Source organism: Physeter macrocephalus, chromosome 21 (assembly GCF_002837175.3).
Source record: "Physeter macrocephalus isolate SW-GA chromosome 21, ASM283717v5, whole genome shotgun sequence".
NCBI lineage: Eukaryota > Metazoa > Chordata > Mammalia > Artiodactyla > Physeteridae > Physeter > Physeter macrocephalus.
In genome coordinates, this window is record NC_041234.1 from 7,952,054 (window position 1) to 7,964,369 (window position 12,316).

Below are 12,316 nucleotides of genomic sequence, written 5' to 3' on the forward strand. Positions count from 1 at the left end.
AAAATGAAATGAAATAAGAGCTATAAATGTGTTGAGCATAGAAGAGGCAAGTAATTCAATGGAAGAGATAAAACAGGTTTCAGGAGGGGAGGAGAGCATTTGAGTTGGGCTTTGCAAAATAAGTGGACTTTGCAAGCAGGGAAGGGGAAACAAGGCAAGCGATTTGAAGCTGGAAATTAGCAAAGATCACAACAGAACAGAGTGCGGGAAGTGATAGAAACAGGCGGGAAAGGTGGCTTGAGGCCAGGATCCAGGGAATCCTGTCCAGGTTTCTCAGGAGTCCATTTTAAAGAAGGCACACATGTGCCTAAATATATCCAAGTGCTTGTGTTGTAGCAGATTCATTTCTACCGGATTCCCTAATTTCAGAAATGCCTTTAAGAACAATGAATCAAAAATGCTAAAGGAAATCTAAAAATCACCAAACTAAGGCTTGAGGGCTTATAAATGCTTTTTCTCAGTTCTCTATTTCCATTCTGCAAAACTCTGTTAGTGGAACTTTAATTACTTGGCTTCACTATAAAATTTCCATTGCATGTAAGTGTAAATAATTTCACTCAAATGCTCTCATTTCAATCTGTGGCTGAAAGCATCAGTAGAAATTACATTTTTGTGGCACTTCCTTGTCACGTTGAAGGAAAACAAAATGTATACTGTTAATCAAGTCATGAGCGACTTTGAAAGTGATAGATTATATCAAGATAGTAAATAATAAGAGATGAAGTATATTTTAAAGATTAAAAATATTTTATTTAAACTTTTCTTCATAAACACTTTTAACATTTTTTTTTCAATTTAAAAACAGAATGGATAGCATAAACATGTTTTGAATAGATTATATTCACGGCTTGGGAAAAATTACCTGACAAAAATGTAAAGGCTTCCAAAACAGGTATAAAAGGCAAACCTTAAATTATTCTAAGATTTTTAAATCGGCCCTAGGATTATTTGACTACTGGCCCAAAATGTACCTAAAGGTCAAAATATTTTTTCTATAGACAAAATATGCCCAAGGGGTATAGGGCATATACAAGTTAGATAGAAAATAACCTCTCTGATCACCTCACTGGAACATTCCTTCAGAAAGCAAACACCTAATCCTTACTGATATACTGATTAATAAGGTTTTTAATGTAGTTGTTCCCAAAGATGTAAAAAGAAAATCTAAGAACATTAAGGAGGAACAAACAAAGCTGATGGCATTCTCTCAATGTTACTCGTGTAATATTGAAGTTATACTGGTATACTGAAAGGAAACGACTTCCATGAGTTTACCTATTCCAGTCTATGTCTATTGAATATTTGACTTTATAAACTCTTGATAAACTAATTTTTCAGAACTTTCATTTTTAAGATAAATCTCTTTTTAGAAGATATTTATCCCTAAACCAACTCTAATCTGATAGAACGCATGATCCCTAAAAATGTTCAGAGTACAAAAAAAAATAAAAAATGTATAATAGGCAAACAGGAAAAATGGCACTAGCAGTTTTACTGCCATATAGCCCTCATTTATATCTAATTTACACTATTATCTATGTTGTGTTTTACTTCAGTCTAAAATTTTAAATTACGTATTCTCAAAAGAGCTAGTCTTTTCTGAGAGATAGCTTATAAACTGAAATAACGATTTATATTATAAACTGAAATGTTATGACCTACAACCACATATACATATATAAAAATAGTCCCACTGAACGTTTGACATGTTTAGATAATGCAGCTCAAATAATTTGTTATAAAATATTTTAAAGCTTAGTTTCATGTAATTAAGACAAAACCATTTTTACCACTTCTCCCCACACAAATGTGTGTGTCCTTTACTATGACTCGAGCAGGCTTCCCAGAATGAGGTGTCCAAAGGTGCTGCTTTAGAAAAGATAAGTGAAGGGCTCAGTCAATATTTCACAAATTATAGTAACACTCACACAGAGTAATGAGGACACAGAGAAAGCTGTCTCAAGAAAAGCTAATAATTCTATTAATTAAGCTTTACTTTTTAAAAACCAGTAGTATTTCTTCCAATACAAAACCTTCAACGTGAGAATCTTGAATTTTATGAAAAGGTTGTAGTGCAAGGATTTTCTTTAAGCAGATTAAAATAAAAACTTAGAAGGTCAAAGACATGGAAGAGAACAAACGTTTCTAATTAAGATGCAATCAACAAAGATCAGCTATTTTTGTAAAGTCTGGCATTTAAAATGTAAAGTGAAAATTAACACACAAAGATCACAGCAATTACACTGTATAGTTTTAAATCTTACTGAATTTAAAAAAAACTATTTTGAGCACATATAATGTATATAAACAAAAATGGTTCCAAATGAAGCACACAAAAAATAAACTTGAAAAAAATTCTATGAAAAAATTTTCCATAGTTTAGTATAACAAAAATAAATCTCTTTCAGCAATTAAACCATAATTTTAAAAGGGAATGTAAGTTAATCATGGATTTAAAATAACCTAAATTAGCACTACATATAAACAGAAGAGTTTTCTCATACATTCAGAACCCAAGCAATAACAACTATTCTTAAAGCTCAAAACTGATTACAGCTAACATCAGGTCAGACATGACTTACGTGTGAAGCTAAACCCAGAGTTAGTTCAAGTTAAAAGATTTCACAAATTTTCCAAAACATGAACTTTGATCTTGGCCTTGTGTTTTTACAATGAAGACCAAGAATATTCAATTGTTTGCCCAGATCTTACTTTAACTAGGACTACGAAGTCATATCTAAGCAATTAAAGAGAACCACCACTGGAGTGTAAAAGCCTGATGGGGTACCCTGTCTCGGTCTTTTCCAGCAAAAGACAACAATGAGGAAAATAATGAAGACGATACTGTTATTTTCTTTAAAGCAAGATGGCACACATATAAAACACTAAGCCAACTAATATATTAGAAAAAGAATTAAACGGCTAATCTAACTCCTAGTTTTCAAAAATAAAAAGACTAAAAATGATTTTTAAGATGTAGAAAAAGACTTTCACCCATATTACCATGGGAAACAGGATACTGAATTTCGTTTTTAGAAACTGAAAGTAAATGATAGGACCACTTAATAAAAATTTAAGTCTCATATACAAAAGAATATTAACTTGATTTCTAAAACCAATCCCAATGTTTTGCTTTTTACAAAACTACTTATGTACCTGACTGTTTCTAGCCTCTAGTTGTAGAGTTTTAAAATCAGGTTTTTTTCATAGTTGTCTATTTTAATTGCAAAAATGAAATAAGTCTTCACATTTCCATGACTTCACTCTTCCATTTTCTATTCAGTGGTGGCAGCAGCAAAAAAAAAAGTGAAACTAGAAAATTTATACAACAGCCATATAGAAGGCATTGCAATATTGCACCAATATCCTAAGATCTGGCAAGTTTTGCCAGTGTAGATCTAGTCTGTATCATATATAGAGTCTACTCGGAAGAAAATGGCATCAATTTAAATGATCCACTCCCTGGTTATTCTTGCTTAATTTTGACAACTATATGTTTTTTCTTCGAGTTTAAAGAATTGAAAGGTGCGGCTAATCCTAAAACACTTATTATAAATGCTTTTAAACAGTTATTCTTGATTCATTCTGAACTTTGAGGTTACTATCCTTCATGCTAGTAGCTTTCAGTAAATAAAACAAAAGCTGAGGGCTTACATCCCCAGTGACACTAAATATTTTGTACTAAATAAACAAGTAGATATGACCAATTAAGAATATAGTTCTATTCCTTACCTCTAAGTCAAAACTGAGCTCAAATTTTCCCCAAGTTGCTACTTTCCATTCAATAACAGATGCAGCAGCCTTATTGAATGTAAAGAATGGGAGTTGCACTTACTTTTAAGGGGCCTTTATTTAGGAGTCTGGCATTACCTAAATTCTCTTTAAAAGTGCTTGCACGCTGCAGGGCCAGGGCTTGTCATATACCACTCCGATTCTCACTAAAAACAGGGTAACATTAAACAGACTGCAAAGAAAAACATTTTCAAAAAGAAGACATACATCGATAAGCAACACTAACGTTTACTTTTGAAAATAAAACATAAAATGTTAGTTTTCATAAAACCATACATGTTTCAGGAATATAAGGAGTTTGAATATTACTGAATCAGTATGGACTGAAGATAGGCTACTCTGATACCAAACGAGGACTCCAGTTATTTTAACTTTCTAAAAATGTTAACACATGAAAAGACGTTACATCTAGAATACAACAAGTATGGCAAACCGTGTGTGCAAGTGCACTAGCTTAAAAATATAGAATCCTAACCACGCATAAAAGGGGATGTGCCTTATATATTCATAAGATGTAAGCAAGTATGGATATGCTTTCACTAACACAATGCAGATAAGAGAAGGCAGCTTAGAAATAGTGTTTTGAATATAAAAAAGTTAAATTTGTAGAAAATTTATATTTTTGCATTTTCAGCAAAAAGCCATGCAAAAAGGTCAAGAGTTTTAAACTTAAAAAATAAAATCAAAAAGTCTAACAGACTGCAATACACCGAAATAAATGTTCAAAAAGATTTCAGATAGAGATAGGAACTGAAATTACATCCAGTGACACTTATCAGGTCTTCTCTTAGAAGATGCATGACTCCTACACTGACATTTGAAAGAAATGTTTAAAGCATAACATCAACTTCCCAGATAAGTGAATCGTTCTATTAAACTGCTTCTGGAAGTAGTTTCAAGAGCTAGTGCTTAGAATTGACTTATTGCATGAGTTTGAGGCCACTAAAAAGAAAAAAAAGGATGCGAGAACAGAACGAAAATATTTTTATGTATTAGACCAATGGCTTTGATAGTAAAACTGGTGAGGTTTTTCTTTATATTTTTAAATTAACTACTTTGTCTCAAATTTTTTGTTTGGCTTTTTTGAAGGGAGAAAGATGCCATTAGTTGCAACGTCTGACCTCGTCCAGTATATATTCTGGAAAATGCAGGTTGCATACTTGTAAACCATCCAGCTTGCAGGGCATCCGTGGGTACTCATCTTCCTTCCATTTGTTTTCATCCGGATCAAAAGTGAGAATAGAATCGCTGTAATGACCATTGTAGCAAAGGCCTCCAAGAACCATTATCTGTTTGTCCAGCACAGTCACACCATGGCCACTTCTACCAATTGGCATGGACGCCAAGATGGTCCACTGATCAGTCTCTGGGTTGTACACTTCTGTGGAAGGGCATCCCTGAGACTCAAAAGAGGCCCTCAAGATCACACAGACACCACCGAAGACATAAAGCTTGCCGTTGTAAGAAATCATCTTGTGAAAGCATCTAGCGTAATTCATTTTGCTCTTATTCTCCCAACAGTTGGTAACTACTTGAGTTCTCCTGGTCCGCTGTTCTATGGTCCCTTCTTTACTGGGGTCAAACACGCACACTTGTTTGGAGGTGGAAGATGAGGTGATTCCACCAGTGATAAACAACTTGTTATTGAGCACTGTCCCCTCATGTCCATATTTGTTAACTGGATAAGGATCCACAAATTCCCATTTATCATTGGTGATATCATATCTCTCTGTTGAATAGAAAGTCTCATCTCTGGTTCTGCCTGCTACAGCGTAAATAAACTTTCCAATAACACCAACTGCAAATTCTGAACGTGGTACAGACATGTCTGCCATCCGGAGCCAGGAGTTTTGTCTCGGGTCATACCTGAACACTTTGGAAGAAGCATGGAATTCGCCATCTGGGCCCAGTTCTTCCCCGCCCAACAAGAACACGAAGTTATTCACAATAGCAAGGCAGTCCGGACGCAGAGGTACTTGTGGGCCCTCCAGTTCCCACCAGACTCTTGGTTTCTTTAAGAGAAGTATTTTACTGTTAACCATGCTATGTCCAATCATGCCTCGGAATACTGTAGTTTGGGGTTTGGCAGAGCGGATGCGGCTTGATTTCATGTCCAACAGAGGCTGCTGGTGAACATTCTGAAAGTAATTCAAGGCTTGATCCACTTCATAGCGCAGCTGTCGGGAGTATCTATAAAATTCTGATGTCTTAACCTAAGAATACAAGTAAAAGAATTTAACAACAAAAACAAAAAACAAAAACAAAAAACAAAACATCAATGGCAAACAAAATATCAAAGCCCACTAAGATGATTAGCTTATGATTTTAAGCTACTTTACTAAAACTGACTTCCTGTTAAGATCACATACTTTCTTTTTATTATTTTTTTACAAAGCTTTTATCATTTTGTTTTTGTAATTTGTATTTGTACTAATTTATGCACATTCCCAATCTTTTTAAAAGTAAACAAGTTATTTTCCAGGCACAAGCTAAATTCCTCTAACAAAATGTATTAATCATCTAATATATGTCGGGCCCTGGGCTACAAGTGGTGGCTATACGAGGACAAGTAGAGGTTTCACAGTAGAGGAAACGTTGGCCTTTGTTTTCTTAACCACAAGGAACACTGTAAGAACACCCATGACTGAATAATTTGGGGAATTAAGTTAGTGAGTTAGTAAAAATTTAAATACACACAAAATTCTCAGTTAGTTTTTGACATAAAAACTTGGTCTGATATCATTAACTCCTGTAGTAATAATTCAGTTGACAAGAAAAGGTCAAACTTTTTCCTTTTTGTTTTTGGGGTTGGAACTACCTAATTATAATGACTGCTAACATCTTATGAAGCACTTTTAAGTATCATGCTAACTACTGTGGGGAGATTAAAAAAAAAAAAAGAGTATAAGATGTGGTCCATTACCTCAAAGAACTGAGAGTATATTTCAGGAAATGAAAACAAATACACATCTACCAGTTTTAAGTAAATGAGGCAATTGACAGTTAGGTATGAAGCTGTATAGCACATCTGTGAGTCCTACGAACTTTACATACAGAACGTTATCAAACTGGTCCAAAACATTCAAGGGATATTTTGTGAAAGAGGTAGGAAGTTGGAAACCAAGCAGAAACAGCCTGTATCATAATGACAAGGGTGAGATAAGAGGGCTAGGATTTGGATGGTTACCATTTGGATCCTGTAGAGATAAAATCGACAGATTTTATACTTTTTCTCTTTATTGAAATTGTTCACTATTATTATTTGCTGTGATTTCTTTCACAGTTATTTTGCTAGGAAGAATTAGGTTGTATGTCCAATCATTGTGATCATATGATTAATTCTTTGTATTAAGAACAGTTATACTATCTTTTCTCTTAGAGGGGTCATTAGGCTAACAAATGAAATATTTAAGTGCCTACTGTGCACAGCCAGTAGTCTGACTGCTACACAGGTTTTGAAGTAACAGAATCAGCATAGTAATTAAGCACCACATCAAGCAGCCCAGTATGGTGATTAAGAATTCGATTTAGGAAATATCTGACTTTGCCACTCACAAGCTGTGTGATTTTGGGCAAGTGACTCAGTATCTTTAAGCCAGTTTCCTCATCTGTATTACTGGGACAAGAGCACCTACACCTCATAAACCTAAGGTAGGAGACAGGCAAGAAAATCCTACGCGGAAAGGACTTAGTATGGTGCCTATCATGTGGCAGTTCAGAAAAAATTACGGCTGTTATCAGCTATTATTACTGACCAGGGGACATCTGTGGAAGTGTCACTCAATTTACGTTAATGCATCTGATGATGTGCGTTTGTTTGTGTAAATATTCAGTCTTCCAGAAAGTAGAGGAGAAATGAGAAAAACTTACTTTGTACCTAATCCTCACCAGAAAAGCATGACTGATGACATGCAAGTAGGAGGAAGCTTTAGAGGAAGCAGCCGTGTTGTTTGGAGATCAAGAAAGAAAGGAAGGGGAATGCTGCCCATAATGGATAGGCAGATTTCAAGCTTTTCAAAGGAAAATTAGGATCAATTCCAAGATCAGAAACTGTGTAAAGAAGCTCGAGAAGGCTTGGAGGCTTTCAAAAGCATAATGCTGACTGCGTAATTGCAAAACATACTGATGAGGGGAAGAAAGGGGGAAAGTATCTAAAAAATCTGATGTGCTGCAGAGAGCTTTCTGGAATTCGGATGTTAAAAAACCACTTACGACAGATGGTAAAAAACAGGCACATAAAACAAGTATTATAAAGAGTGAAATGGAGCTGTAAGAATATTGTGAACAAAGCTAAAGCCTAAGGAGGAATTGTGACTTTACAAAGTGCCAGATAGTGAATAAATGGCATTTTAGAGGTTAAAGTAAAAAAAAAAAAAAAAAAAAAAAAAGTAGAGGAAAAAGTGAATTCCCCTCTGGATGAGGTGGTTAATGTAATATTAACAAAGATAAAGAGAAACAGCCTCCTATCTTATTTCCATTCTCGGCTAAGAATATTATATTCTTTCTAATCTGAAGATCAAACACAATAACTAAGAAAAAAACTTAAATCCAAGATGGCTGAGAAAAAAAGAAAAACCAGCTAGATATTCTCACCGAGTTCAAGTCATCTGATCTCACAAATCACGTCCTGGGATCCTAGGAGCCTTCACAGATAAGGCTGCTTAACTGCTTTCTGTAATCTGTGTGGAATCATGAAGGATGGCAGAGGACTAGAAACCAGACAGATTTCCGAACTAAGACTGGTTAGCTTGAGCCTGATCCTGCATTGTTAAAAACTAGTTAGCACTTGCATATAAGAAAGCACTACAAACTAGGAGGCAACACAGACTCAGCAGGTAATGCCAAGACTGACCATTTCTGATTTAATTTTTGATGATGTAACAACACTGCTAGAGAAGAGAGAACCTATGACTTCAGCAAAGTAATCAACAAAGCCTAGTCATAAAGAAAACAGAAACACTAGGGACCCATCAACCACCTGAAATTGCAACAGTAATTATGTTAATGCATTTAGGGGGGGAGGGGGGGAAGTCCACAGCTTTTATCAGATGTTCCAGGGATCCACAAACTCCAAATGTAATGCTTTAACTGACTCTATCCTCACTACGAACCAACAATGTGATATGACAGTCTTAAGAACTAATAAAATCATGGACTGAATTAGACAGTCCCACCCTCTCTGTTCAGGTGAAACCACAACTAAGACAGTGTTCAATTCCACCAGTGTACTTTAGACAACAAAGTGGATCATGTCGAGAAGACAGCAAAGAGATCCAAATCACAGGAAGAGTGGTCAAACAGATGAAGAATGTTTCAATCCAAGAGAAGACTCAGGAGAGAAAGATGGCAACTGTTTTCAGGACCAATAAGTAGAAGTTAAGAGAAAGACTTTAGGCCAATATAAGGAAAAGCTTTGCAATTAGGACTGACAACATAATGGATGTTCACTGCATTATTATTTGTAAGAGCACAAAAACTGGGCACAACTCACATATCTATTAATATGAAATTGGTTGACCAAACTCTGGTATATAACATGCAATCATTAAAAGGAATGAGATTAATCCACATGCAGTAACAGACATTCAAAATGTCAAAATGACAAAACCTGCAGAACTGTATATATAATACTCTCAAAAAATAAAAATGGACTGTTTTGCACAGTCAGCAGTATATGCAGGGGAAAAATGTATATAATACATGTACAACATATAGTTACCAGTGAGCTCTTGAGGGGCTTGCCCTTTTTAGATTCGAAATTGGTTTGTATTGGGCTTTTCTACAGGGACTACAGTAAAAAGGGTACGGGTACATGTTCCCAAAGTGAAGAACTGTCTACTTCTGGAGTCTAGCATCCTGCCACTGAAGATAGTCCAGGTGTGGCTACCTATCAGGAGGGCTGGAGAGAAATTCCAGCATCACACGAGGACTAGGCAGAATGGCCTATAATGTCTTTCCACCTTCCAACCCCAGGTTCTTGCAGATCACGTCAAACTGGGCCAGCTTAATGGCTTTCTAGAGTCACTTCCTCATCTTTTCTTTTTTTTTATATACCCAATCTTCTGGTCCCTTTGTCCTCTCCCTATTCATTCTATTGTGCTCCTTTGATATTTGGGTTCCAATGAGTTTACAAGAATCACTTCAGCACTGTGTTGAAGTCCCAGTCAAAGCTACATCTTTACCTGATCTGTTCTACCTCTAAGCCCACAATAATGGAAGTTGTGCCTTTTGAGATAGCTATTATACCCTAAGAGATATTCTAACCAAAGAAATTTAGCTCCTACTTCTCTCTGCCAAGGCTAGAAGTTCTAGATCTACCTTGCCTTTTCCCAGGGCTACTTATTGCTGCAATTTTCCTCTAAAACCACACAATATCAATAAGCATAACTAGCTTCTCCTTTCATGATAGAAACAGGAAATTAATGAATCTGTGATAATCCTGGACAAAGTAATTACAGATACACTCTGCTTTAAAACAAAAAGTGTAGCGCCAAAAGCTTCTTTGTGAATGGAATCACTTAAAATGCATTAATGAAGGGAGCTATCCAAAAAGAAATGTGTGGCTCATCTTTTCACAGAGAAAGCATTTCTCTTATCATTTGCTCCTCATATAACAGTTTAACTATCTGTGTATCAGGCTCTCTCAAAAGAAAGATATGGAAAGAATGACATTTCTTTCATGTTCTGAATTACTTTCCTTATCCTTTTTAGGATTTAAAAAGCTGTCTTATTTTAAAACTTGGAAAGATTATCACTTTTCTTGCTTTGATACTTTAAAAAATTATATTATGAAAAGCATTTTGAAGTGAAAGTATTTATTACCTCTTAAAAACAGTGATCTGAAAATTTTAAATTGGCCATTTCCTCCTCTATAATCTTTTGGTTTAATGAAATTGTGTGCATGCACATATGCATGTAGAGAAAATATGAGAAATTAATAATTTTGAATGTGATTCCTCTAAATATATTTATTAAGTCAAAGAAATAATAGCTAGCCATTAGCACTGGGTAAAAATTCCATGATTCTCTTCTCACTGTCAAATGTTATATAATCCACTTACTAAATTAACTTTCAAAGGTAATTTGTTTATACTGCTCTTAATTTTGAAAGGATTAAAATGAAGCAGGCAATATAATTAAAGCAGGCATTTCCATAGAGCTTACTAGCTTTGATTAAAAATCTACAATTTAAAAGTATCTACTAAAACAGGCTAAAGTTTAAAAAATTATTTTAGCCTTTCAGCCAGCCAATTTAAGGTATTATCAGCTGTTTCACCTTTCAAAAGGATTTTTTAAATGCCCAATATACTAAACCAAAGAAACAAAAGGCCTTTTATTAGTTTATCCAGTTGTAGGGAGGTGGGAGGGGTGAGGACTGAGGGTTAGAATAATCTCTGAACTCAAGATCCCAGGTCTTAGTCTTGACACTGTCCCCAAGTCACTGTGTGACCATGGAGCCTCCAGTTTAGGTATCTTCCCTTTATAAAGGAGTAAGTTGCATGAACAGACATCTCTCTGGCCCTCCTACATCCAAAACTGCTAACCTAATTTTTGCAATGATGAGTATAAGGTGTCATGTGGAAGGAAGACTTGAGTCCTGGCTGTCAGTTTTATCATCCTTCCTCCATGATTCAGTATTCTCAAAAGAAATACCCAGAAATAAAGCAGTTACTGTCATGGAACTTTAGTGCGAAAACAAATTATGTCTTTGGGAACCACAGCTACATTTGATATTAATTTTGATATTCAGTAAAATGCGGAAGTCTTTATATGTTGTACTGCAAAAGCATCTACCCTGATATCAGAGGCTTACTTATAAAATCATGCTCAGAACTGAAGCTTGTACTGATTTATGTGACACAAAAAAAGCTAGTTACAAAATGCCTTTAATTAATCCCTTTGTCCTGAAAAACTGAATAATGACCAGGGATAAGACTATTTAAAACAATTAGTTCCTGTTAAGCACAAATCCTCTCAATAACACTATAATTGCAGTCAAATACCAAACAGTTAAATTTTTTTTTTTTTTTTTTTGCAGTACGCGGGCCTCTCACTGTTATGGCCTCTCCCGCTGTGGAGCACAGACTCCGGACGCGCAGGCTCAGCGGCCATGGCTCACGGGCCCAGCCGCCCCGCGGCATGTGGGATCTTACCGGACCGTGTCACGAACAGGCGTCCCCTGCATCGGCAGGTGGACTCTCAACCACTGCACCACCAGGAAAGCCCTAAAACAAATTTTAAAAAGGATTTACACATCCTGTCTTCTCCAAGTAGGCAAGAGTCTAAAGTATTGACAGCTTCAGAAGGCAAGTGACCAGGGCAAATGGGGGCAAGGGAAAGGACTCCCTCAGGACAATATTCTTTTAAGAGTTTTAGCACAATTTGGTGAGTCCTCTATCCCTTCAACTTTTCTATAGATAGTGAAAAATATTTAACTCAAAAATAAATGTGTTTCATACGTAGAAAATAAACTTACAGTTGCCAAGGGGGAAAGGGGGGCAGGTGGGAGGGATAAATTGGGAGA

General features: G+C 35.7%; 1 protein-coding gene across 4 annotated transcripts in view; it reads right to left on the minus strand.

Annotated features, from left to right (window-relative positions):
- Nucleotides 1-814: 814 nt before the first annotated feature.
- KLHL15 (kelch like family member 15) overlaps nt 815-12,316 on the minus strand; it is a 33,610-nt gene continuing 22,108 nt past the window's right edge. For 3 of the 4 annotated variants that reach the window (XM_028482247.2, XM_007116037.4, XM_028482246.2), the window contains one exon: nt 815-6,005. In XM_028482247.2, coding sequence (XP_028338048.1) covers nt 4,896-6,005 — 1,110 coding nt within the window. In that variant the 3' untranslated portion in view covers nt 815-4,895. The remainder of the gene's footprint in view (nt 6,006-12,316) is intronic. The other variant, XR_003677807.2, reaches the window with a different exon arrangement.